This window comes from Bubalus kerabau, chromosome 21, assembly GCF_029407905.1.
Source record: "Bubalus kerabau isolate K-KA32 ecotype Philippines breed swamp buffalo chromosome 21, PCC_UOA_SB_1v2, whole genome shotgun sequence".
Lineage (NCBI taxonomy): Eukaryota > Metazoa > Chordata > Mammalia > Artiodactyla > Bovidae > Bubalus > Bubalus kerabau.
In genome coordinates this window covers 36,397,844-36,420,272 of record NC_073644.1, presented here as the reverse complement: position 1 = coordinate 36,420,272, position 22,429 = coordinate 36,397,844, and the positions used below count along the sequence as shown (strand labels likewise).

Genomic DNA, 22,429 nt, shown 5'->3' with positions numbered 1-22,429 from the left:
CGTGGACAAGCTCCCTAGAAATCCAAGGGAAATGGAATAGCTCTGAGCAAGGCGAGGAGGGGTGGGCTGGGGCTGCAGAGCAGAGACACAGCAAGGAGCCACCTGCCTCAGCCACCAGCTGGGGGGAGAAGAGGGTGGTGGTGGAGGCCAGAGCAAGGTGGTTACGAAGGAGTGCAGCAGGGTGCAGGGACCAGCTCTCGAAGCATCTTTATCTGGTGGAGGCCGGGCAGGAGGTCACCTCTTGGAAGGTGGTCAGTCACCTCTTGGAAGGAGTTTGGAGAAGCCCAGTGACACAGGGAGTCCTATTTCACCTTGACTTTCAGACGCTGTCCCAGCACCTCCTCCTTCCCACAAAAGGTCACTTTCCTGAAGGCTAAAGAGGGAAAGATAGACCTGAAGCCAGCACTTTACCCCCCGAGACTGAGGTGGGGGCACGGTTATTGTCAAGGAAGGGCCTTCTGCTCACTGAACCCCTTAAGCAAAGCCTGCTCTTGGACTCTGGGTCAATTTCACCCAGAGTTCCAGGCTCCACTCACCAGCTTGGCCTGAGTCAGACCAGCCAGGCCCTGGGCTGCAGAGCTTGGAGTAAGAGGCAAGGGCTGAGACTGCCTGCTCTTGCCCACGACAGACCCTAGGCATGAGTTCAGATCTCAGGAGACTCGGAGACATGACAAGAAAGTGTCTTTCTGCAACAATGCACTGTGTGCTGATTCCATTTCCTGCTCCCAGCCTGTCTGTTTCGTTTCAGCCGGAAGTGTCCTCCTGATTCCCATAGCATTTCACTCACTGACTCTCCCCGACTCACTCCCAGGGAGTCACTCCTTTCTTGTCCCCACTGCTGGGCAAACACTGGTGCTGACTGCCCTCTGGGACTCAGGATCTGGGAGAGGCGGCAGATGGGTGCTAGGTGCCTTGCTGCTTCTTTAAACCCAAGTTATCCCTAAGCGCTGACCTCTGGTACTGGACAGGGAGATAATGAGGCCTCTGTGGCATCCAGGCTTGGCTCAGTGAGTCCTGCTTCCCAAAGGAAGGTGCAGGAAGGAGCAGGAGGGGAGGAAGGGGCATCAGCAGGCAGAGAAGAGCTTTTTTGTTTATATCTTGTTTTGGGGGGTTTTTTTGAGAAGTAGAGTCATGAACAGGAGGAAGGCGCTAGGGCAGAAGTTTGAGGCTGAGAACCAAACCTTCTACCCACACTCAGCCTGGACAGAGGGAAGTGAAACTACACCTTACTGCCTGAAGTCACAAGTCACGAGGCGGGGCCCTTCCACTCTCTGTATTGGCATTTCTTTACTCTTAGGGGACTGTCCTCCCAAGCAAAGTGTTTCCTACGGAAACCTCCCCCGCAAGACAGCTGTTCTGTGAAAAGCATCACCTGTTTGTCCCTAAAGATTTTTCAGTCCCTTCACCTTGCCATCCCCGCCCGGCCTGGACTGTGGGATTCTGATCCAACATTGTTGTTCAGTCACTCAGTCGTGTCCGGCTCTTTGAACTGATCCGTGATTACCTGATTCTACTCCCCACCTGAGATACCCTCATCAAACCAAACTTGCAATTCTTGGCAAGCTCTGACCTTGTCTTCCCGGTTTTGAATTCCAGATATTGCTGTTCTCCCCTCCCGGCCAGGGCAGCAGCTGGCGCCCTCGGCTTTGTCTCATTAGTGGGTGTTTTGGTGATACCTGGGGAGCTTGCTGGTGACTAGGTTAAAGAAAGAAGTCAAATTCAGCATTTTTTTTGTTCTCCTTTTTTGCTGTTGTTGTGTTGAAAGACTTGAGGGTGTTTAAAGCCAGTTGTCAGGGAAAGTTTAAATAACCAAGAGAGGGCAGCTCGGCTTCCTGAGGAGGCAGGTGGGGCTGGAATCAAAATGAGCAGCAGGGAGGGACTTCTCCACAGGGAAAAGCGGGGCTGAGGCGAGCTCAGGGGAGCAGGTTTGTCCGGAAGAGATTGGGAAGGTGACAGTTCTCATCTGAGAGCTTCCATTTTCCCTTTACGTAAGAGGTGGGTGTTGGGTTAAGTCTCTCAGTCGTGTCCAACTCTTTGCGACCCCATGGGCTGTAGCCCGCCAGGCTCCTCTGTCTGTGGGATTCTCCAGGCAAGAATACTGGATACTGGGGATACTGGAGTGGGTGGCCATTTCATTCTTCAGGATATCTTCCCAACCCAGGGATTGAACCTGGGTCTCCTGCATTGCAGGCAGATTCTTCACCATCTGAGCCACCAGGGAAGCCCAAGAGAGTGAAAGTGTTTGCAAAAGTTGGGAACATGAACCAGCCTGAGCAACCATGGTTTCCGTGGTGCAGAGAGCCATTGGAGATTGAGCTTGTGAATGTGTAGAGAACGTAATCCACCCTGTTCTATGACTTCCTAAAGAAATGAATGAAGGTTTCTAGGTAACCTTCCACACCCTCTGGGATATGTGAGTGCAAAGAGATTTTAAAGTCACTTTACCTCATTGTCACACTTCATTTACTTGGATACCCCAAGTCCCCTGCCACAGAAAGCCAACCGCTAGGGAAAGTCCCAGGTGATGATAAGGTTCAACAGTAACATTTATGGCTTATGATGTGCTGGGTGCCATCTAAGCCCCATACATTCACAGATGGCCTATATATGGTACGTGTACATATAAATACATACATATGCAGTGAATGTATGTTTACACATACTTATACACACACACACATAACTTTTTCGCATTTAAGTATTTCCACAAATCTGTGAGGAGACTAGTTTACCCCTCCTGTTTTAAAGAACTGGGGCTCCATGGGGCTCCTCCACTCCTGCCCAGAATCCCCTGTTCAACAGAGGCAGCCGTGACCCCCCTAACCAGGAAAAGGCAAGTAGAGAATTCTCAACATTGAAGAATCAGCTTCACAATGAAAGTGAAGAAAGAAAATAAATTCCATGTCTGAGGACAAAGTGGATTTACTATCTGGTCTACCACTGGGGGCAAAGTTGATTTGATGGAAGACCACCGAAGAGTCCCCAGGGCGGGGTTGGGAGAGGGACACGCGACAACAAGCTGCCAGCCCTTCCCCCCACACCTCCTCAGGGAAGCACAGGCCCTCAAGCCTCCCCACCTCAAGGGCCACCGCAGCCCCTGCCCACAGGCCCCCGGGGACTGTCCCCAGAGTGCTGAAGGGCCAGAGCAGCACTGTACCCTCTAGGAAGTTGGGGAAAACTCCCTCTCTCCCTCTCAGTGTCACCTTTGATCCCACTGTTCACGGCCCCCGGGGTCTTCTAGAACACATTTTTGATTAATAGCTGGAGTAAACCTCTCACCTCAGGCTTTAAAAACATAAGTCCCCGAGGCAGGTGTGCATGAGTGTCTGTGAGTGAGCAACTGTGTATGTTTGTGTGTGTGTCTGTGTTAGGGTGAGGGAGGAGCAGCAGAGGGTGGAAACTTAGCAATATTCCGCATCTTCCCCAGCATCTCTTTGGCCTCACCAACCTTGGACAGACAAGGTGTCTACAGGCCTCAGGTTCCATCGTGTTGTTCCAGTCCCACAGGGCTGGTCTGATTCCAGCTCACCTCAAGTCAGGGCTTTGGCTACTGAAGCTCAACTTACTTGTTGAGCTTTTGACCTCACATTGGGCAGGCCCCTTGGAGCTGCTCAAAGAATGTGGACCCTACTCTCTGGGGGTTGCTGAGACAAACCTGAGGCCCATGGTGCCATCCATGCTCTCCATCCACCTGCAGTGGGAGCAGCCAGGGCTGCAGAGGGCATGGGTGAGAACAGCTGGACTCAAAGGCAGAGAAGAAAATGCAGGGCGGGGTGTCCTCCCAGCCCTGCTCAGTGTGACCAGGAAGAGTGACTTGTTTGTTTTGTTTTGTTTGGGGATTTGATGGGAACAGGGACACCTTAAGGCCAAAGTCATGCAGCCCAACTCTTGCAGGCCAAAGGAAGGAGGATGGGTATTAAAGAAAGTGCAAGAACTTGCTGGTGGTCCAGTGCTAAGCCTCCGCAATCACAAGCTAGGCTCCCACATCAGGATCCTGGTCAGGGAACTAGATCCCACATGCTATAACATGTGGCTGATTCATGTTGATGTATGGCAGAAACCAGCACAATATTGTAAATCAATTAATCTTTCTATTAAAAATTTTAAAAAAGAATAAAGTGCTGGAGAGACACAAAAGGACAAATATATGACTCCACTCACATGACATATCTAGACTAGGCAAATTCATAGACACAGAAGGTTGAATAGAGGTTACAAAGGGGGTTGCTGGGAGCTAGGAGACAGGGAAGGAATAGAGGGAATGGAGAGTTATTATCTAATGGGTACTGAATTTCTACTTGAGATAATAAAAAAAAATTCTGGAAATGGACATCAGTGATGATTGTACAATCCCATTCAGTTCAGTTCAGTTGCTCAGTCATGTCCGACTCTCTGCGACCCCATGGACTACAGTACACCAGGCTTCCCTGTCCATCACCAACTCCTGGAGCTTGCTCAAACTCATGTCCATTGAATCGGTGATGCCATCCAACCATCTCATCCTCTGTCACCCCCTTCTCCTCCTGCCTTCAATCTTTTCCAGCATCAGGATCTTTTCCAATGAGTCAGCTCTTCACATCAGATGGCCAAAGTATTAAAGCTTCAGCTTCTCCATCAGGCCTTTCTGTGAATATTTAGGATTGATTTCCTTTAGGATTGACTGGCTGGGTCTCCTTGAAGCCCAAGGGACTCTCAAGAGTCTTCTCCAACACTACAGTTCAAAAGCATCAATTCTTTGGCACTCAGCTTTCTTTATGGTCCAATTCTCACATCCATACATAACTACTGGAAAAACCATAGCTTTGACTAGACGGGCTTTTGTTGGCAAAGTAACGTCTCTGCTTTTTAATATGCTGTCTAGTTTGGTCATACATAGCTTTTCTTCCAAGGAGCAAGAGTCCTTTAATTTCATGGCTGCAGTCACCATCTGTAGTGATTTTGGAGCCCAAGAAAATAAAGTCTGTTGCTGTTTCCATTGTTTCCCCATCTATTTGCCATGAAATGATGGGACTGGATACCATGATCTTTGTTTTTTGAACACTGTGAATGCACCTAAGTGTAGACTTACAAAGGGTTTAAAATGATAGATTTTGTCTTATGTATCTTTTACCACAATTGGCCAAAATAAAAAAGAAGGGCTGAGAAGGTGAGAGAAGCTATGTGGAGAACAGTAGGTCCAGGCGGGGGGAGGGGCAGACTGGGAGGAGAACATTCAAGGGGTGACATCAACCTGAGGCTCTGCTGCTGATAATGCAGACTTCTTCGCCTGCCATCAACAACTCAGTCCTAATGCCTTCACTTGAAGGGATTTGGAATACAGGACTTGATCGCTTCCCAGCTGGCACATCCCAGGAGGGCAGCCCCAGCACTAGCCGGTCCCTCCCTGCCCGAGGCACCTCTCTCCCTCCCTTCTGTGTTGTTGCCCAGTGGCTGCAATACCCACGCAGTCAGCTGCAGCTCTATTCCCTCCTTTCCGGGAACAGTGGCCAAAAACACACATTTGCCCCCTCACTAATGCCACGGGAGCCATAACACCCTGCAGGATCCACGGTGCTCAGGGCAGAGGCTCTTTTTAAAGGTCCTTCTGCTCTGCTTTTCTTCTCTGTGAAAGTGTTAGTCGCTCAGTCATGTCAGACTCTTTGAAACCCCATGGACTGTAGCCTGCCAGGCTCCTCTTCTGTCCATGGATTTCTCCAAGCAAGAATACTGGAATGGATTGCCATTTCCTTCTCCAGGGGATTTTCCTGATCCCAGTGTTCAAATCTGAGTTTCCTGCATTGCAGGCAGATTCTTTACCATCTGAGCCATATTGCTGCAAATCAATTCACTGTAAATCATTGTGGAGTGAACTATGGGACATTTACTCTTTCTCAAGAGCCTCGGGGTCCATCTGATCTTGACCTGGCTTGTTAATGTGACTACAGTTATCTGAGGGTGGGTGGTCTAGAATGGCCTCAGCTGGGAGGACTGACTTCTGTTCCACATGGTCTCTCATTCTCCAACAGGTCATCCGGACTAATTCTCACAGTGGAAGTGGTCAATGAAAATATGCATCAGAGAGAGTTAAACAGGCAAGAAAAACTTAATTTAAGACTATTGCAATAGGAGTCAAGACAACTTGAGATAACAGGAGATAAAGACTGAATGCAACTTGGAACACAACGGAAGCAGCTGGGGATTTACAGCCAATGGGCAGGGCAAGGGAGTCAGTGGATGGAAAAATACCAAGAGGAAACTCGGTCAGGTACCAAGTGGAGGGAGGGGGCATTCTTACTAAACTGGCTTGGCAGGATTAAGTCCAAGAATGCAAGTGGAAGTGTCCAAGACTTCTAATAAGGCATTAATTCAAAATGGGCAGGGTCACTTCCACTGCATTTATCATCCAGAGCAAGTCACAAGGCTGACTCAGATCTGAGCAGTGGGGAATTGGCTCCATCACATTGCAAATGGCCTGGGCTCTTGGAAAAGTGGGATGCTGGGGCCATCTTTACTCGTCTCATAACGGAAGACCCTCTTGGTCCCTGTCGTCTGTCACCTGTGGGCATGAATCTGTTCTGTAGGAAGTGAACCCTCAAATGGCCATGTTGGTTCTCTCCTTCTTTCCAGGAGAGAGCACTTTACTTAGAGAACATGTGATAAGTAGTCAACACACACAAGTATAATGACGAGTTTGACTCCATTGTACCTTCAAGACCTCCGGAGAGGGGAGGGCAGTTTTGGGAGCTGAAAGCTTCTTAAAGTGGAGCCACCAGCTGGACAGTGGTGACCACTCCTGCTCTCCCCTGTCCAGCTTCACCACAAATGGGAGACCCTGGCCCTTTATTCCCCGGAGGACAGCCAATAGCAGGCTGTGATGGGAAACAGACTTTACTGAAGGCTTGAGAATCATAAAGGGCTTTGGCTGAAAAATGAACCTTAGATGTGGCCACTGGGCTCTGCAAGAGTGTGGACCACCTCTCTCCTGCCGCCTCTCTGGAGCTCCCTCGCCTACCTGCAGATGTCTGGGCAGCCTTCTTCCCACCCCCAGTTTTTCTTCATGTTCAGGACACCTGCCCCCCTGGCTCCTCCAGGCAGACGCATAGCTACCAGGGAGGGCAGCTTTGACAGAAGGACATGAACTACTCACAAACCTGATTCTAACACAAAAGGCCACCTACTGCATAACCCCTGTACATACAGAATCTCCAGAAGAGGTAGATCTGCAGAGCTACAAAGAGGATTACCTGGGTCAGCAGGAGTGGGGGAGGGAGGAAGGAGTGATTATGGGTACAAGGTTTCTTTTGGGGCTGATGGAAATGTTCTAAAATCAGATAGTGGTGAGACTTCCCTGGTGGTCCAGTGGCTAAGTCACTATGCTCCCAGTGCAGGGGGCTCAGGTAAAATCCCTAGTCAGAGAGCTAGACCCCACATGCTGCAACCAAGACCCACTGCAGCCAAGTAAATAAACCAATTGCTGGTTTTGTTTCTGCTCTCACTCAGTCTTGTCTGTTTGTGGCCCCATGGACTGCAGCCCGCCAAGCTCCTCTGTCCATGGGAGTTTTCCTAGGCAAGAGTGGGTTGCCATTTCCTCCTCCAGGGGATCCAGGAGATTCCTGACCCAGGGATCAAACAAATAAATATTAAAAAAAAATAAAATTAGACAGTGGTGATGGTTGCACAATTCTGTACATATACTAAAACCACTGAACTGTACACTTTAAAAGAGTACATTTTAGGGCATGTCAATTATATCTCAATAAAGCTGTTATTTTTTTAAGTTAAATAAATAGAATTTTAAAATTTTTTACATTTTTTAAAATTTAAATTAAAAAAAAATCTCAGTCTTAGGGTCTTCTTGTGGACTCGGGGCATCCCTAAGAACAGGGAGTGTGTATCTGCTGTAGTTTATAGTCACACAGAAGGCCACCAGAGCACTTCCCGCTAGGACAAGGGAGCTCCTGCCTCCAGGACAACTTACAGCTGCCCCCGTGGGAGGCTGAGCACCCACAACCTCACCTGTGTGAGGAGCCAGGGCTCACCTGCAGCAACAGAGATGGCAGGTCAGCTCTGCTGGAAGACGTGGAGCATTCTGGAGACACCTGGAGATAGCAGAGACTAGCGGCCAGTGGGCATTCGATGGTATGTGATGAAGAGAAGAGGCGATCAATAAAGAATGATCAATAGCACTTGCCGGGGTGGTGAGAGAACATGGACAGAACCTAGGGGTCTGTCCCCCACTGAGACAGCCCTTTTCAATAATTGGCCATGCAGATCCATGGACCCAGGCAACAGTGCCTGAATTGAATCCCCACGTCTCCAAGGTCTCCACTGCTCTCCCAGGGGCTCCCTCAGAGTGACGGGTGTGAAGACAAAATTGGGCACAGTGGCCTTACATTGGGGCGCAGCAGCCCAAGCCCACAGCCTCTTCACACAGTCATCAAAATAAATGACTGAAATGCTCCTTTTGGCTCAGGCGGTTGCTTAAACGGGATTCCACCCTCCGCAGCCAAGGGAAGGGGAGCTGGGGGGTGGAGCGGGGCGCCGTTCCTTCAGACCCTGGCCCAGTGTGTCCTGGATGGAACTGGATGAAGGCCTGTATGCCGATGTTTGCTTTGCCAAGGGCAATCCACTGCTGGTCAGGCCACTGAAAAAACCAGCTCACAGCAGGAGCAAAGGATCCCTCATTTCACCAGGAGCACAGGATGGCCAAGTCTCTGAAAGTCTCCAGAACACAGGGAGCCTCATGCAAGCTCCACTATTTGCTTGGCCTTCCCAGTGGTCCACTGCCTGGGTCAGAGGACCTGGGAGTTGCTGGAAAGACGCCTGTGTGGGGCCAGGGCAGCCGACGCCCCCGGGGGACAGCACTCCCCTCAGCCTTGCAGAAGGGCTGCCAGTGAGGGGGCCTGGCTCCTCTGGTTTGTTCAGACCCCAGTGGTGTGGAGTGAGGCTAAGGTGGGCAGAACTCATAGACTACCCATAACACGGGAGGGGCCAGGGCAGAAGGGTCGTGAAAGCTGCCTTGGAATCTCAGTTCAGGAGCGGTTAGCAGGCTGAGTTTTCCTGCCCTGTCAGGCTCTCAGAGGGGTCATCTTTAAGTCCAGGGGTATGAAGAGCAGGCGACATAATGTAGGGGAGCACCTGCACCCCATCTGGAGCATCACGGAGCTCACAAATGTGACTTCCCAGCCAGGCCTTCAAAACAGCCCAGTCTTAGCCCAACCCACAGCCTGCCCTCTTGAGTTTTGACGTGCCGGCGGTCACTCCCTGATTGTGGCCAGACTTCCCAAGTCCATCTCTGCTCCCTCCAGCCCTTTGTCACCTGCATGGGGAGGACAGACACCGTGGATGCTGAAAGGCAGGGCTGCGCGGTCACACAGGCCCCTCCAATCCCCAGGCCCCCATCCCCCACAGGGAGGCGACTTACCTTCTCCTCTGAGAAACGAGGCCAATGGCAGCTCCTCCACTGGCAGCTCCTTCGAGGCTTAGGTGAGAGGCCGCAGGAGTGAAGGCCTTTGGGCGACACTCTGCGAGGCCCACAGTGAGCCTCGATACTGGGCCTCACAGCCGGACGTCTCCTCCCAGCATCTCCTCAGGCTCCTACCCGGTGCATCATGTCCTTGAAATTGACCACAAGATCCATCTTCTGGTCTGCATATGTCTCCCACACCAGCTGAGAGCAACTCCGAGGCAGGGCCAAGCCTTCCATGGCACTATTGTCTGCACAAGGCCCATCTAGTACTAGTGATCTGGCTTCCACTCAGACCAGTGGGGGACATTCCACTATGGGGACAATCAACTGTACCCCGTGTCCCCCAAAGAGGTTCTCACTCCTTTGTTCTTAACTGGAGTCCAACAGAGGCCCAACAGATGGACTTCATGGAGAATAAATCCCCTGACTACATGCTTAATTGTGTGCGTGTGTCAGTATATATGTGTGTGCATGTCTGTGTGTGCACGCAGGTATGAGACTGCACATTTTGGAAGAGATATCCCTTACTTTTCATCAGATTTTCAGAAGACTGTGTTTCCCATCTGGGCAATATTTATTCAAAGCATTTAAGTCTCTCTGAAATTTCATTATTTACTTGTTTCTTGTCTCTACCACTAGAAAGTAAGCTTCAAGGCACTTGTCTTATTCACAGTTGTATCCACAAGCCCCAAAACAGAGTCTGGCACATAGTGGGTTCTTGGTATCTTTTGAATGAATGAATGTGAGGTTCTTTGACCCAAAGGCATAGATCCTGCTCTGTAATGGGTATCTGGGCAAGCCTCGGACAATCAGTGGGGCCCCCTCCTCAGGGCAGCTCCGGGGTGGAGGGCATCTGGAGCAGACACTGGTTATTCTGCAGCAAGAGTCCATTCAGGGGAGGGATTGAGAGTGCTCAGATCAGATCCACCTGAGAGGAGGAGAATGCAAGGCTTTCTACTGTGTGATGCATATTTGTGTGCATGCTAAGTTGCTTCAGTCATTTCTGACTCTGCGATCCCATGAATGTAGCCTGCCAAGCTCCTCTGTCCATGAGATTCTCCAGGCAAGAATGCTGGAGTGGGTTGCCATGCCCTTCTCCAGGGGAATCTTTCTGACCCAGGGATCAAACCCACGTCTCATGTCTCCTGCATTGGCAGGCCGGCTCTTTACCACTAGGGCCACCTGGGAAGCCCCTATTGTGTGATAAGTTTCCCCAAAACATAGTGGCTTGAAACAATTCTGCTGTATCTCATGATTTTGTGGTCAGGCATCATGTAGGCTCTGATGTTTCTGCACCACATGGCTCTGACTGAGGCCACTTGTTGGCATTCGGCAGCTGGTAGAGTGGCTGGGCCCAGAGGGTCCAGGGCAGCTTCCCTTATATGTCTGGGCGCCATTAGAAGGCTGGGTGCAGCAGGACCGTCTGTGGGGCTCCTGTCCCTGGTCTCTCCAGCACAGCCGCCTTAGGGGAGTCAGACCTCTACACAGCAGCTCAGGATTCCCAGAGGCTGTTCAAGAAGATCGAGGCTGCTTTCCACTCCACCTTGGAAGTCTGGCAGCTTCTATCACCTCCTACTGGCCGCCAGTATGTCAGAGCCAGCCCAGACTCAAGAGAGACAGGAACTGCAAGGTGTGTAAACACCATCACGGTGCTCAGCAACCACAGCTGACTGGTGGTCACCCTACGGGCCAGGGCAGGCCTACAGGAGGAGCTGGGCAGAACTCGCTCGGCAGAGATAAGTAGCCTGGACGCTGGTAGAAGTCTGGGCCTGTGTTTTGGCTTTATTATTATTATTACTGGTGTATTTGGATTTCTTTCTTTCTCTTTCTTTTTGACCGTAGGGCATGAGGGATCTTAGTTCCCCAACAAGGGATCAAACCTGTGCCCCCTGCAGTGGCAGCAGAGTCTTAACCACTGGACCACCAGGGAAGTCCCCAGGCCTGTGTTTAAAATGTAAGAACTCACTCCCCCAGGATAACAACATTTTTTTGTGTACTCTACTCTCCTGTCAACATTGAAGAGAAAGGCAAATTATCAAGAAAATAAATGGTTTATTTTTCTTTACATCCATAGCAGATTTGTAATAATACACCACCAGACAGAACCATGCCTCTCTTGACAGAAATCATAGTCATTATTTGGACAAATTAAAAAAAAAAAAAAAACTAAACTAAAAACACGCTGGCTTTGACTTGCAGCCACCAAGGACATGCCCCAGATAGGTCTTGACCAAATGGATCATTTCAGGTAAAAAGGAGTGCTGGGGTTGTATGTGGATTCCCTGCCTGGGGGCCCAAGGACCCAGAGAGCCACAAAGATTAAGAGCTAAGGAGACAGACGTCCCTTGATTTACAGAGCTCTAGGTTCATCCTCCTAAAGGAAACCAGTCCTGAATACTCACTGGAAGGACTGATGCTGAAGCTGAAGCTCTAATACTTTGGCCACCTGATGGAAAGAGCCAACTCATTAGAAAAGACCCTGATCCTGGGAAAGATTGAAGGCAGGAGAAGAAGGGGACAACAGAGGATGAGATGGTTGGGTGGCATCACCGACTCAATGGACATGAGTCTGAGCAAGCTCCGGGAGATGGTGAAGGACAGGGAAGCCTGGTGTGCTGCAGTCCATGGGTCTCAAAGAGTTGGACACAACTTAGCAACTGAATAACAACAGGCTCATCCTCAGATCAGAGCTGAGCATGTGAACTTAGGCATAAAAGATGGTGGTTGAAGAAAAAAGCCCATGAAGAAATGGAAGCTAAAGGAAACAGAACAATATATTGAGGTAACCCCTACCCTCTGCCTCTTGCTGGTGTCAAACTAAGAAAAGACCTGAGATTTTAAAAACAATGGAATTCTCGAACGCAGTTTTTAAAAAAATCACACACACAAAAATCCTTGCTAGAGATTCTTTCAAAAGAAAAAAAGCTTGCTACTTTTGCAACTTGCTAACTTTTGTTATTGAAGTCAGTTCTGCTAGAACAGGGGAGGGGGCTTGTTAACTGTGCACAGCTCTTTCCAGCCTCAGGAATCTCATTTGCTCAGATGACACTTGGAAGGACAGACATAAGATGACATTTGGACAGATGTCACTTTCCGCAAACAGGGAACCAGCCTCGATAGTACAGAGGGTTTTACGGGAGTAATAGAACAAGGAAAATTGTAAACCCAGATTTTCTATTTGATCCTGAGCAGCAAGTCTGACATCACAAGTTAGGAACAAAAAGCAAAGTGCAACCATATATGTATAAAGGTCACTCTGAACATCTTTACCTTAAATGACAAGCAGAGACCAGGAAAAGACAAGGAAATGAATTTAAGGTACTCAAGGTCTGCATATACTAATCCATTCCTATTTGTTTCATCTTCTGTTTCTTTTTGCAACAGCTTGGAGAAAACGTGTGAGAAGAATGTCCTAACTCAGCTGACCTTAGTCTTCACAAGGCCAAGAATGGACAAGGCTTGTTTCCCAGATGCTGGAGATGGTCCTTCGTTACTGACATGTGTGTCCAATCCTGCAATGCCTGGATCCTGCCCGGACAGGACTCTCCGGACTTGACTACCTTTGACATCTCAAAATGACCAAAACTGACACCTAGCAGAGCATAATGTATTCAGAAAACCTCTTATGAGCAGGGATATTTACAGTTAGACATTATTTTCTTAAACCACCATCAAAGTTCAGAATCAAATGACCATTCCATGCAAATTAATTTCTCTGGACTCCCATAAAGGCAAGGTTTAGACTTTTACATTTTTAATCTGGCCTGAAAAATATATTTCAGGTTCCAATGATTTGAAAACTCTTCTGATCTATCAGGGAATTACATGGGTTATGAATAAAAATATGTGTGTGTTTGCATATTTATGTTTATTTCATCCGTCAGCACTTATTCATCAGTGGTTATCATTACCCTTGGGTAATCGATTTAACCTGATGGTGGGCCCAAAAGGGTGTTCAGAATTCAACACAACACACAACCACAGAAAGTCTTCAGTGCTGGAGAGGAACAGTGTCCTTGCTGGCGTCTTACTTGGCCCAGGACTCCCATTTGCCCCCCTACTCGGCCCCCAGGAGAAGCCCCCTCATGGAAGTCTCTGTGTGCCCCTAAGTGAGTGAGTGTGGGTTCGAGGCAAGCCAACCTGACAGCAAGGAAAGGACATCCTCAGAGAAGACTTCAGGGTTGTGAAATCACAAAACAAAACCAAAAACACGATACAATACCTCCACCACCCGGCAGTGAAAGCTTGCTTGCTGAAGGGTGTTTAATAAGGAGCATGCGCAGCAATCCAGGAGGGCGGAGCCATCCCCACGCAGGTGAAACCCTGCATCTCTCTCTGCACGCCTGGGCACAGGGCACAGTCAGCTGGACCTGGGGAGCCTCTCGACACAGTCCACTCCCTGAAGCATCCTAGAGACCCCAGAAAGAGAGTTCTCCTTGCCGCAGCGAGCAGTGACGCCTCTCCATCCTCGCTTTCTTCTATCACCTGGAGAACCCGGTGTTCTCCACTACAGCCTGGGAGTCCACTTTTCCTGGGTTTAGGAGCCCTTCCGCTCTGAGAAAACCAGCAAGGCCTCTCCAAATCCGCCGAGCAGGAGGCTGCGAGAAACAGCAAGAGGTCACCTTTGCCCTTTCTGGAGCCTAGAGGTTGTGGACGTGTGGAGTTGCCTGGTGTCCACCTACCACAGGACAAGTGATGCTCCCTCATCATGCAGCTGAGCATCCTGTCCTCTGCCCACACTGCCTGACTTCAAGTCAGGTCCCGGACTGCCCAGTCGTCCAGGGTAAACCTCAGCTGTCCCTCAGGGAGAAAGGTGACGTGTCCCAACCATCCTGACCAGGTGATGCTGGCTGCACTTCCTTACTGCTCTGTGGCCCAAACATAGGAGGAGGGCTTCCCAGTGGTGCATTTTGCTACAGTGGTGGATAAGAAACCATGCATGTATCCATAAGCCTATGATTACTGACAGTCTCTGAGTCCTTTTATTTCATTTAGACTAAGAACATTTAAAGACAAAATACAAATGGGGACTCATGAATTTCCCACCAGAACAGAAAGATCTATGGTCAGTGAAAATGAAAATGAAAAACACCAGAACGGAAGACTGTGAGAAAGAGGTGGATTTTACACGCCTAAAATGTAACACATTCGAGGGTTTGCACATTTTCTATTTTAAACTTCTCACTAGACACTCTAGTGTCTGTCTGAAGCCCCCATCATTCTTCCCCCAAACCACCTCTGAGGCCTGGGCTGGGCCATGAGTAAAGGCTTGTGATGGGGGTCCCTGAGGATAAAGTGCTCTTGTTCAGAGGTGCCAACAGCCCTTCTGATGCCACCTTCTTCCTTTTTTCTTTCTCCATTTAACCCCAGCATCGCACTCTTCCTCATACATACCCACACACAACACACTCATACTTGGGTAGTGGTACCTCCACGGTCCTAATATATGTCTAAGGCATCAAATGTATGAGATACACTTAGGCCGTGTATATTCTGTTCTCAGTGAAAAAAGTCACCTATGGGGGTGACTATGACCTAAAGATAACATCTACCATGAACCACTTCCAAGTGAACTAAGTGGGAACAGGAAAACAATAAGCTGAGTTCAAACTGTGCTCAGGTGTTTCTTGGTTTTTTTGGGTTTTCTTTTCGGCTGCGCCACATGGCATGTGGGATCTTAGTTCCCCAATCAGAAGTATTACAAATAATGCCAATAAGTCAATGAATTCTAACACACACTGAGTTCATAATAATGTAGCTGAAGTTTGCTACAAACCAAACAGATTTCAGAGGACTTTCCTAGATCTATACTCATCATTTATAGCATTGCTTCTGGGAGAAACTGGGGACCAAGTTCCAAAAGACGGTATTTTTAAATACGACCCCACTGGGCTTGTCCCCGGTGTAGTTTTGGGACAGACCTAGATGCTGGTGGGTTCTATCACCTCTTCTTTTTGGATGAAGGACCCAGGGAGGGGAACCCATTTGTTCTGTACAACGCATGTGTGCTGTTGTGTCTGAACTCTTTGCAACCCCATGGACTGTAGCCCACCAGGCTCCTCTGTCCATGGAATTTTCCAGGCAAGAATACTGAAAATGAAATGAAATGGCAAAATTGCCATTTCCTCCGCCAGGGAAGATCTTCCTAATTCAGGGATCGAACATGCGCCTCTTGCGTCTCCTGCATTGGCAGGCAGATTCTGTACCACTGAGCCACCTGGGAAGCCTGTTCTGCACACAGGCTCACCTCTAAAGACCCAGTTTTGCCTTCTAAGCCGACCTGCTGTTTCCTTCTGCATTCCTTTAAGAACACACACACCGTCTTCTTAAATCCCTGGATGAGCACAGAGTCACCGTGACCTAACGCGAGATCAGTACAGAACTCCGACTTGGGAAGAGTTTTATTTCTGCAAATGCAACAGGGGGTCAATCATTTCCACTAATCTTCCTTAATCACCGGGGAGAACAGGGTTTCGGCTGGCTCTTTGCCACCCTCCCTCCCCCAGCCTTAGAACAATGCTGCAGTGTAATAACCTTGCATTGCATCGCTTTGGTTTAGCGATTTAATAAAACACCGAGCGGCTTTAGAGAATGCTGACATGAAAACAAACCAGGTTCCGTTTACCCTGAAGAGCGCCAGAGAGGTGAGCTTTGATGGTGTTTTCTAAACAGCGGGAGACGCTGACACGGGGTGCAGGAATCTTAATAGCATTACAGCTGTTTAAGTCAGAGCTTTACTGAACTGTTTGCAAATCTTGTAATCCCCATCATTCCCGAAATGAACAAACTTCATGTAACGAAGGCATAAACATTCAGATTGCAGAGCCAGCCAGAAATAGTCATCACTCAATTCTCTTCCAGGGGGTTATTTATTTTCGGCGTCTCTCCACTCTTTCTCTTCTCTCTTATCAGGAGCCAAAGGCCCCATCTCGAACTTACATTTATTATTGTGGTGATTCAATGAATTCCTATGGAACTTTCCAGACTGAGGACAGAGACTGTATCCTTTTCTCAGCTATAGGCCTAGCACTTAACACAATACCCAATAAATATTTGCTCAATGAGTGATGGAATTCTTATACCTGCTCCCCACTTTCCCATCTGGATTCCAAACTATTTTTTTCTCTCTTTTCCTCACCAAAATAAATGCACCACTCCCCTGGGGACTTGCTTTGTGACGATTCACAATCTGATTAATTACTCTGTGTGGAAAGGTAATGAGTGTAGTTATTCAGAAGGCCTTTCTCAGCATTTTAAAGAAGAGGTTTCAGATTCTTAGTTCTGCTGAAAAACTGCAGACACTGTGATCCTAGCTGCACTTTGGGGTATGCTGGAGGAAGTTCTTTCTTCACTCCGAAATTCACTCTTCCTCCAAATAGACTTAGGCAGTCTCTGAGCATTCCCCTAAAACTAAAGGCAAAGACATCTTTACTCAGAGACGATATAAGACCATTCTCTAAAGGTGAGGTTGAGACTAGGATCAAGTTGAAGTGACCACCATGTTTGTAACCCAGGGTCAATGGCAAGCCCAGTGAATGATGAGCACAAACGAGAAGCTGATCACCAAATCCTACAAACAAAGAGGCTGTGTTTTGGTGATTCCTTTCTCTCCTTGTACTTAAACTGTTTTCCAGGGAAAAGCCACTCTCCTCATCTAAAGAGCATTCAAAGAGGAAGCACCAACAACTATTAATAATTCTACTTGACAGAAACACCACTCACAGTTCAGAATTTTTTTTTTTTTGAATGTGTTGAATTCCCTTTGCCAAAATTTTGGAATACTGGGAATTCATATTGATACATAACCTAGAATGTTGTTAATTTCAAAACAAATAACAATAAATACGAATCTGGATATTTAAATTACCGAGCTTGCAATAGATACATAACCTAGAATGTTGTTAATTTCAAAACAAATAACAATAAATACGAATCTGGATATTTAAATTACCGAGCTTGCAATAGATATTAAAATACTGGGCTTTTGTCGTTAAAAAGAAGATAAGATAGCTGGACAAGAGCAGTTGCTTTTAATGAAAGGCTTTAAAAGTTGACCAACATTGGGGGTGTGGGTTTATCATTTTTCTTGAGTACAGGACCCACTGATTGCGCTAACAGTGCCAGACAGAGAGATGGAAAGGTGAATGAAACAACCCTTTCTGGGAGGATCCTCAGCCAGCAGGTAGGCAGGAAGTGCACATCTGTCACTTCCTGTGGTACCTGCTGATGGAGGTACACAGAGGGGGTGGCAGGGGCTGCCAAGGACCTGAGCCTGGAGCTGATCCAAATCTCTAATGAGGAAATAAGTTCTTTAAGATCTTGCTGAAATTTCAAATGATGTTTTCTCCACGAACCACCACAAACTTTTAGATCCGTGACTCCCAACTCTGGTGATTCTGCCAATGAGAGGACCTTTGGCAAAGCCTGGACATGTTTTTTGGTTGTTGGAATTGAGGGAGTGTTACTGGCACCTGGTGAGGTGGGGCTTAGGCTTGCTGCTAAAAATTCTATGTGGTACAGGACAGCCCCTCACAACAAAGAGGTCAACAGCACCAAGGGTGAAAAACCTTCTTCAGACAATGAGCTATTTTGTGCATCTAAGCTGCTGCCCATCCAAGGAGATGGACAATGACATGTACCCTGGTCTCCTAGATGGTGACCTCGCTGGGGTCTTGAACTGTGTCTACAGAACCCAGTAAGCACTTCTGGTAGAATGAATGAACATACAAGCAATGGAGATGAGGGTGTCAGTGGATACAGGGTCCTCAGCCTCAGCTGGACTGCAGGGGGGTGGCTGTACAGCTTCTACTCACCTCCACCCACTCCAGCAACTGCTGCCATGTGGGCGTGCAGGCCCAACTTAACAGCTGCTCCATATTTTTGAAAGAATCTGGAGATCTGGACTTTTACAGGGAAACCACCTGATTTCTAAATGTTGAATAATTTGAAATTTGAAAATCAAAGGGGGAAAAAAAAAAGAAACGATAACTATGCAGACAAACACAGTCGGTCCAAACCAAACAGCCTTTTGTGACTTCTGATCAGTCTAGGCTCCCACGGGGCAGAGACGGGCCATGGATTCCTGCCCAGGCTCCGTTTAGCTGGTCACCCAGTCACAGCTTGAACACACCCAGTCTATGGACAATGCAGACCAGCCCTGTGCAAAAGGCAGGAAATCTGAAACACAGTCTGACACTCCTCTTCTGGTGGTTCACTTTGTGGTCGGAAAATTCTTTGAGGCTGAAAACACACCATCCTTAAACTCAAGAGTTCTCAAGAATCAGGAAATTCCAAAGTCAAGGTTCCTTTTGCAATGATCGCACATGCTGTTTCCTTGACTTGGGTACACACAGCCCTTCTTTCCATCGTGTTCAGGGCATACCATGAAGTCCACAGGATGTGGGACAGCCTGTAGGCACAGCTCCCACAGACGGCTGTGGGAACCTTCAGACTAAGCACGTCCTCCCCACTGCAGAGCATCTCACACTTACTTCTTACACTCAGTTCAACACCTAGGTTTTGTTTTTTTTTTAGTTCATTCTGAAATTATGTACAAAATATAGTCAATGAGAATTATTTGAAAAAAAAAATGCCATCAAGAATTGAGATAGTCACTATAAATGCTGCTGTTGTTCAGTCACTCAGTTGTATTTGACTCTTTGTGACCCCATGGACTGCTGCACACCAAGCTTCCCTGTCCTTCACTATCTCCCAGAGTTTGCTCAAATTCATGTCCATTGAATTGGTGATGCCATCCAACTATCTCATTCCTCTGTTGCACCCTTCTCCTCCTGCCCTCAGTCTTTCCCAGGGTCTTTTCCAATGAGTCAGCTCTTCGCATCAGGTGGCCAAAGCATTAGAGCTTCAGTTTCAGCATCATCGGTCCTTCCAAGGAATATTCAGGGTTGATTTCCTTTAGGATTGACTGGTTTGATGTTCTTGTTGTCCTAGGGACTCCTGAGTCTTCACCAGCACCACAGTTCAAAAGCATCAATTCTTTGGCACTCAGCCTTCTTTACGGTCCAATTCTCACATCCATACATGACCACTGGAGAAACCGTAGCTTTGATGATATGGACCTTTGTTAGCAAAGTGATGTCTCTTCTTTTTAATACGCTGTCTAGGTTGGTCATAGCTTTTCTTCCAAGGAGCAAGTGTCTTTTAATTTCATGGCTGCTGTTACCAGGCACAGTGATTCTGGAGCCCAAGATAATAAAGTCTGTCACTCTATTTTTTCTCCATATTTGCCATAAAGTGATGGGACCAGATGCCATGATATTAGATGAAGGTTAAGGTACAGAAACTGGGGGATCAGTCTCAAGGATGCACTGGGATACCTTGGAGTTTGGGTTTCTGGACGTCAACCTGCCCACCATCTGGGTCCTGCCTTCCTGGGAGGACACGTGAGGGGGAGGAGGAGGGACTGTAAGGTCAGCTCCCACCCCCCGCCCCAGCTCTAGTTCCAAATTGCTAAGTCTCACCATAGGCACCTTCTGCCCCTTTGTTCTTCCCTGTCTTCCCAGGGCCAGAGGGACCAAGTCCTCCTCCACCCACAGCCTGGCTAAGCCTCTCCCTTCTGCATCAGGTCCAGTTTCAAGCCCCTCCCTATCACCCCAGCCTCTCTCTCTCCTCTGTTCTTCACACCCACTGTGCATACAAATACTATCCAAGACTTCCCTGGTGGTCCAATGGCTTAAAAACAAAAAACAAAACCACCACCACCAACAAAAACTCCACACTCCCAATGCAGGGAGCACAGGCCTGATCCCTGGTTGGGAAAGATCGCACATGCCAATGGTAGTGGCATAGCCAAAAATATATTTCCAAAAAACAGTTACTATCCTACCTCAGAAATTATCTTTATGACTTCTCCTGAAAACTCCTCAAGGGCTGGATGATGTCTTGTGCTCCTTAATGACTTCCACATGCTTTGCATACAACAGTCACTCAATACATATTTTTTTGTTAATTCACAGAAATATAACTTATAGTATTAAAAATCCAAGGCAGTGAGATCCTTTTCCTAAAAATGCTCTACTGGACATTCCTAGTTCACTGTGTTAGTCTCTGAACAAGAAATAGGGCCAATGTGTCTTGGGTAACGCTCCTTCCGTATTGCTGCTGAATCCAGATACTTCTTATAAATGATTACACTGGTGGGAAGAGAAACATTAGAGGTTGCCTCAGATGGTAAAGAATCCACCTACAATGCAAGAGACCTGGGTTCGATCCCTGGATTGGGAAGCTCCCCTGGAGGAGGAAATGGCTATTCACTCCAGTATTCTTGCCTGGTGACTCCTGTGGACAAAGAAGCCTGATGGGCTATAGTCCATGGGGTGGCAAAGAGTCGGACATGACTGAGCAAGTAATACTTCCTTTCCTTTCTTCCAATCACCTAGTAGCTCTAAAATCTTGGGGAAAAAAACAGTTAAATGTCTGAACCTCAGCTTCTCCATCTTTGCAACAGGACTAGGGAACTTCCCTGGCAGTCCAGTGGTTAAGACTCCTTGCTTCAAATGCAGGGGGTACAGATTTGATCCCTGGTCAGGGAACAGAAATCCCACATGCTATGCACAGCCAAAAAATTTTTTTAATTAAAATGGGGGCTAACTTGGAGGGTTGCTGTGAAAGTTAATGAGATATATAATATTAATATGAAAATGTCTGAAATATAGTAGTTGCTCAATAAATGGTTAGTTATTACAAAAAAGGAGAGAAGAGATTAGGAGAAGGAGGAAGAGGATGGCGTAGAAGTATTTCTTAACTTTTCTTTTCCTTCCATTTTTCTTCTTAGGGCAGGAAGTGCCCCATTAGGGGCTCCTGAGAGAAGCTGAAAACCACTTTCACAGAATGCCATGAGCAAAAAGACTCATTTCTGTCAGTGTGCATGGTTTAGATACAGACCTGCTCCCTGGAGAAGGGAAGGGGATGGCAACCCACTCCAGTATTCTTGCCTGGAGAATCCCATGGACAGAGGAGCCTGGTGGGCTATAGTCCTTGGGGTCTCAAAGAGTCAGACATGACTGAGCAACTAACACCAAGCAGGAAGATAAGTAACTACTGACATCCCAGGGGCAGCGACTTTTCACTTTTATCCAAGAGTTGGCCCTGACACATAGTGGGTCCCAGGAAATATCTGTTTATTGAACAAACCCCTTCCAGCCCAAAGCCACAGGAGGTGCAAAGTTGACTCTTGGACTTCCTCATCATAGTATTCCCAGAGCCTGGCCCTGCCCCTCACATTCATCCTGCAGGAACCTCATACTGATGTTTAAACTTGATACCATTTGTGTGTGTGTGTGTGTGTGTGAGTTGGGGCGGGGGTGGGGGGGCAGCTATGACAGCACAAGATGGGGGATTATTTACAAGTTGTCCTGGGGGACAGGAGGCTGCCCTGGGGGACAGGAGGCTGTCCTGGGGGACAGGAGGCTGCCCTGGACACATGGGGCCTAGTGCTGGCCCCATCAACCTGCACTGTGGCCTTGGAGCAAAAGGTAGCAGTTCTGCAGGTCCAATGTGAAAACCAATGCAAAAACTGGGGGAGGTGGTGGAGGAAGCCAACCCTTAGGATTACTCTCATACCAAGCGAGAGAGGTGCTTCTCTGGTAGCTCAGTGGTAAAGAAACCGCCTTCCAAAGCAGGAGACACCAGTTCGATCCCTGGGTCAGAAAGATCCCCTGGAGAAGGAAATGGAAACCCATTCTAGTGTTCTTGCCTGGAGAATTCAAGGGACAGAGGAGCCTGGGAGGCTATAGTCCATGGGGTTGCAGAAGAGTCAGACACGACTTAGCAATTAAACAACAACAAGCATGAGAAAAAAATATGGATTTTCTAGGACTATGCCTTATTTTAGCAAAACTAAATAAAATGCTTTTCTTTCCATCATGTTGGTAAAGAAATGTAAAAACCTCCAAAACTTGTCTGCAATTCAGTTCTGGAGTGCCATCCTTGGTGCTGGGAGTGGGGGCGGGTATTGCCAAA

At 47.9% G+C, this 22,429-nt stretch overlaps 1 protein-coding gene across 3 annotated transcripts in view; it reads right to left on the bottom strand.

Annotated features, from left to right (window-relative positions):
• Window positions 1-11,504: 11,504 nt before the first annotated feature.
• Window positions 11,505-22,429, bottom strand: part of TMEM241 (transmembrane protein 241) — a 120,573-nt gene continuing 109,648 nt past the window's right edge. Inside the window, exon 15 of one of the 3 annotated variants that reach the window (XM_055559487.1) lies at window positions 11,505-14,046. In XM_055559487.1, the coding sequence (XP_055415462.1) occupies window positions 13,986-14,046 (61 nt within the window). In that variant the 3' untranslated portion in view covers window positions 11,505-13,985. The remainder of the gene's footprint in view (window positions 14,047-22,429) is intronic. The other 2 variants (XR_008706784.1, XR_008706786.1) reach the window with 2 other exon arrangements.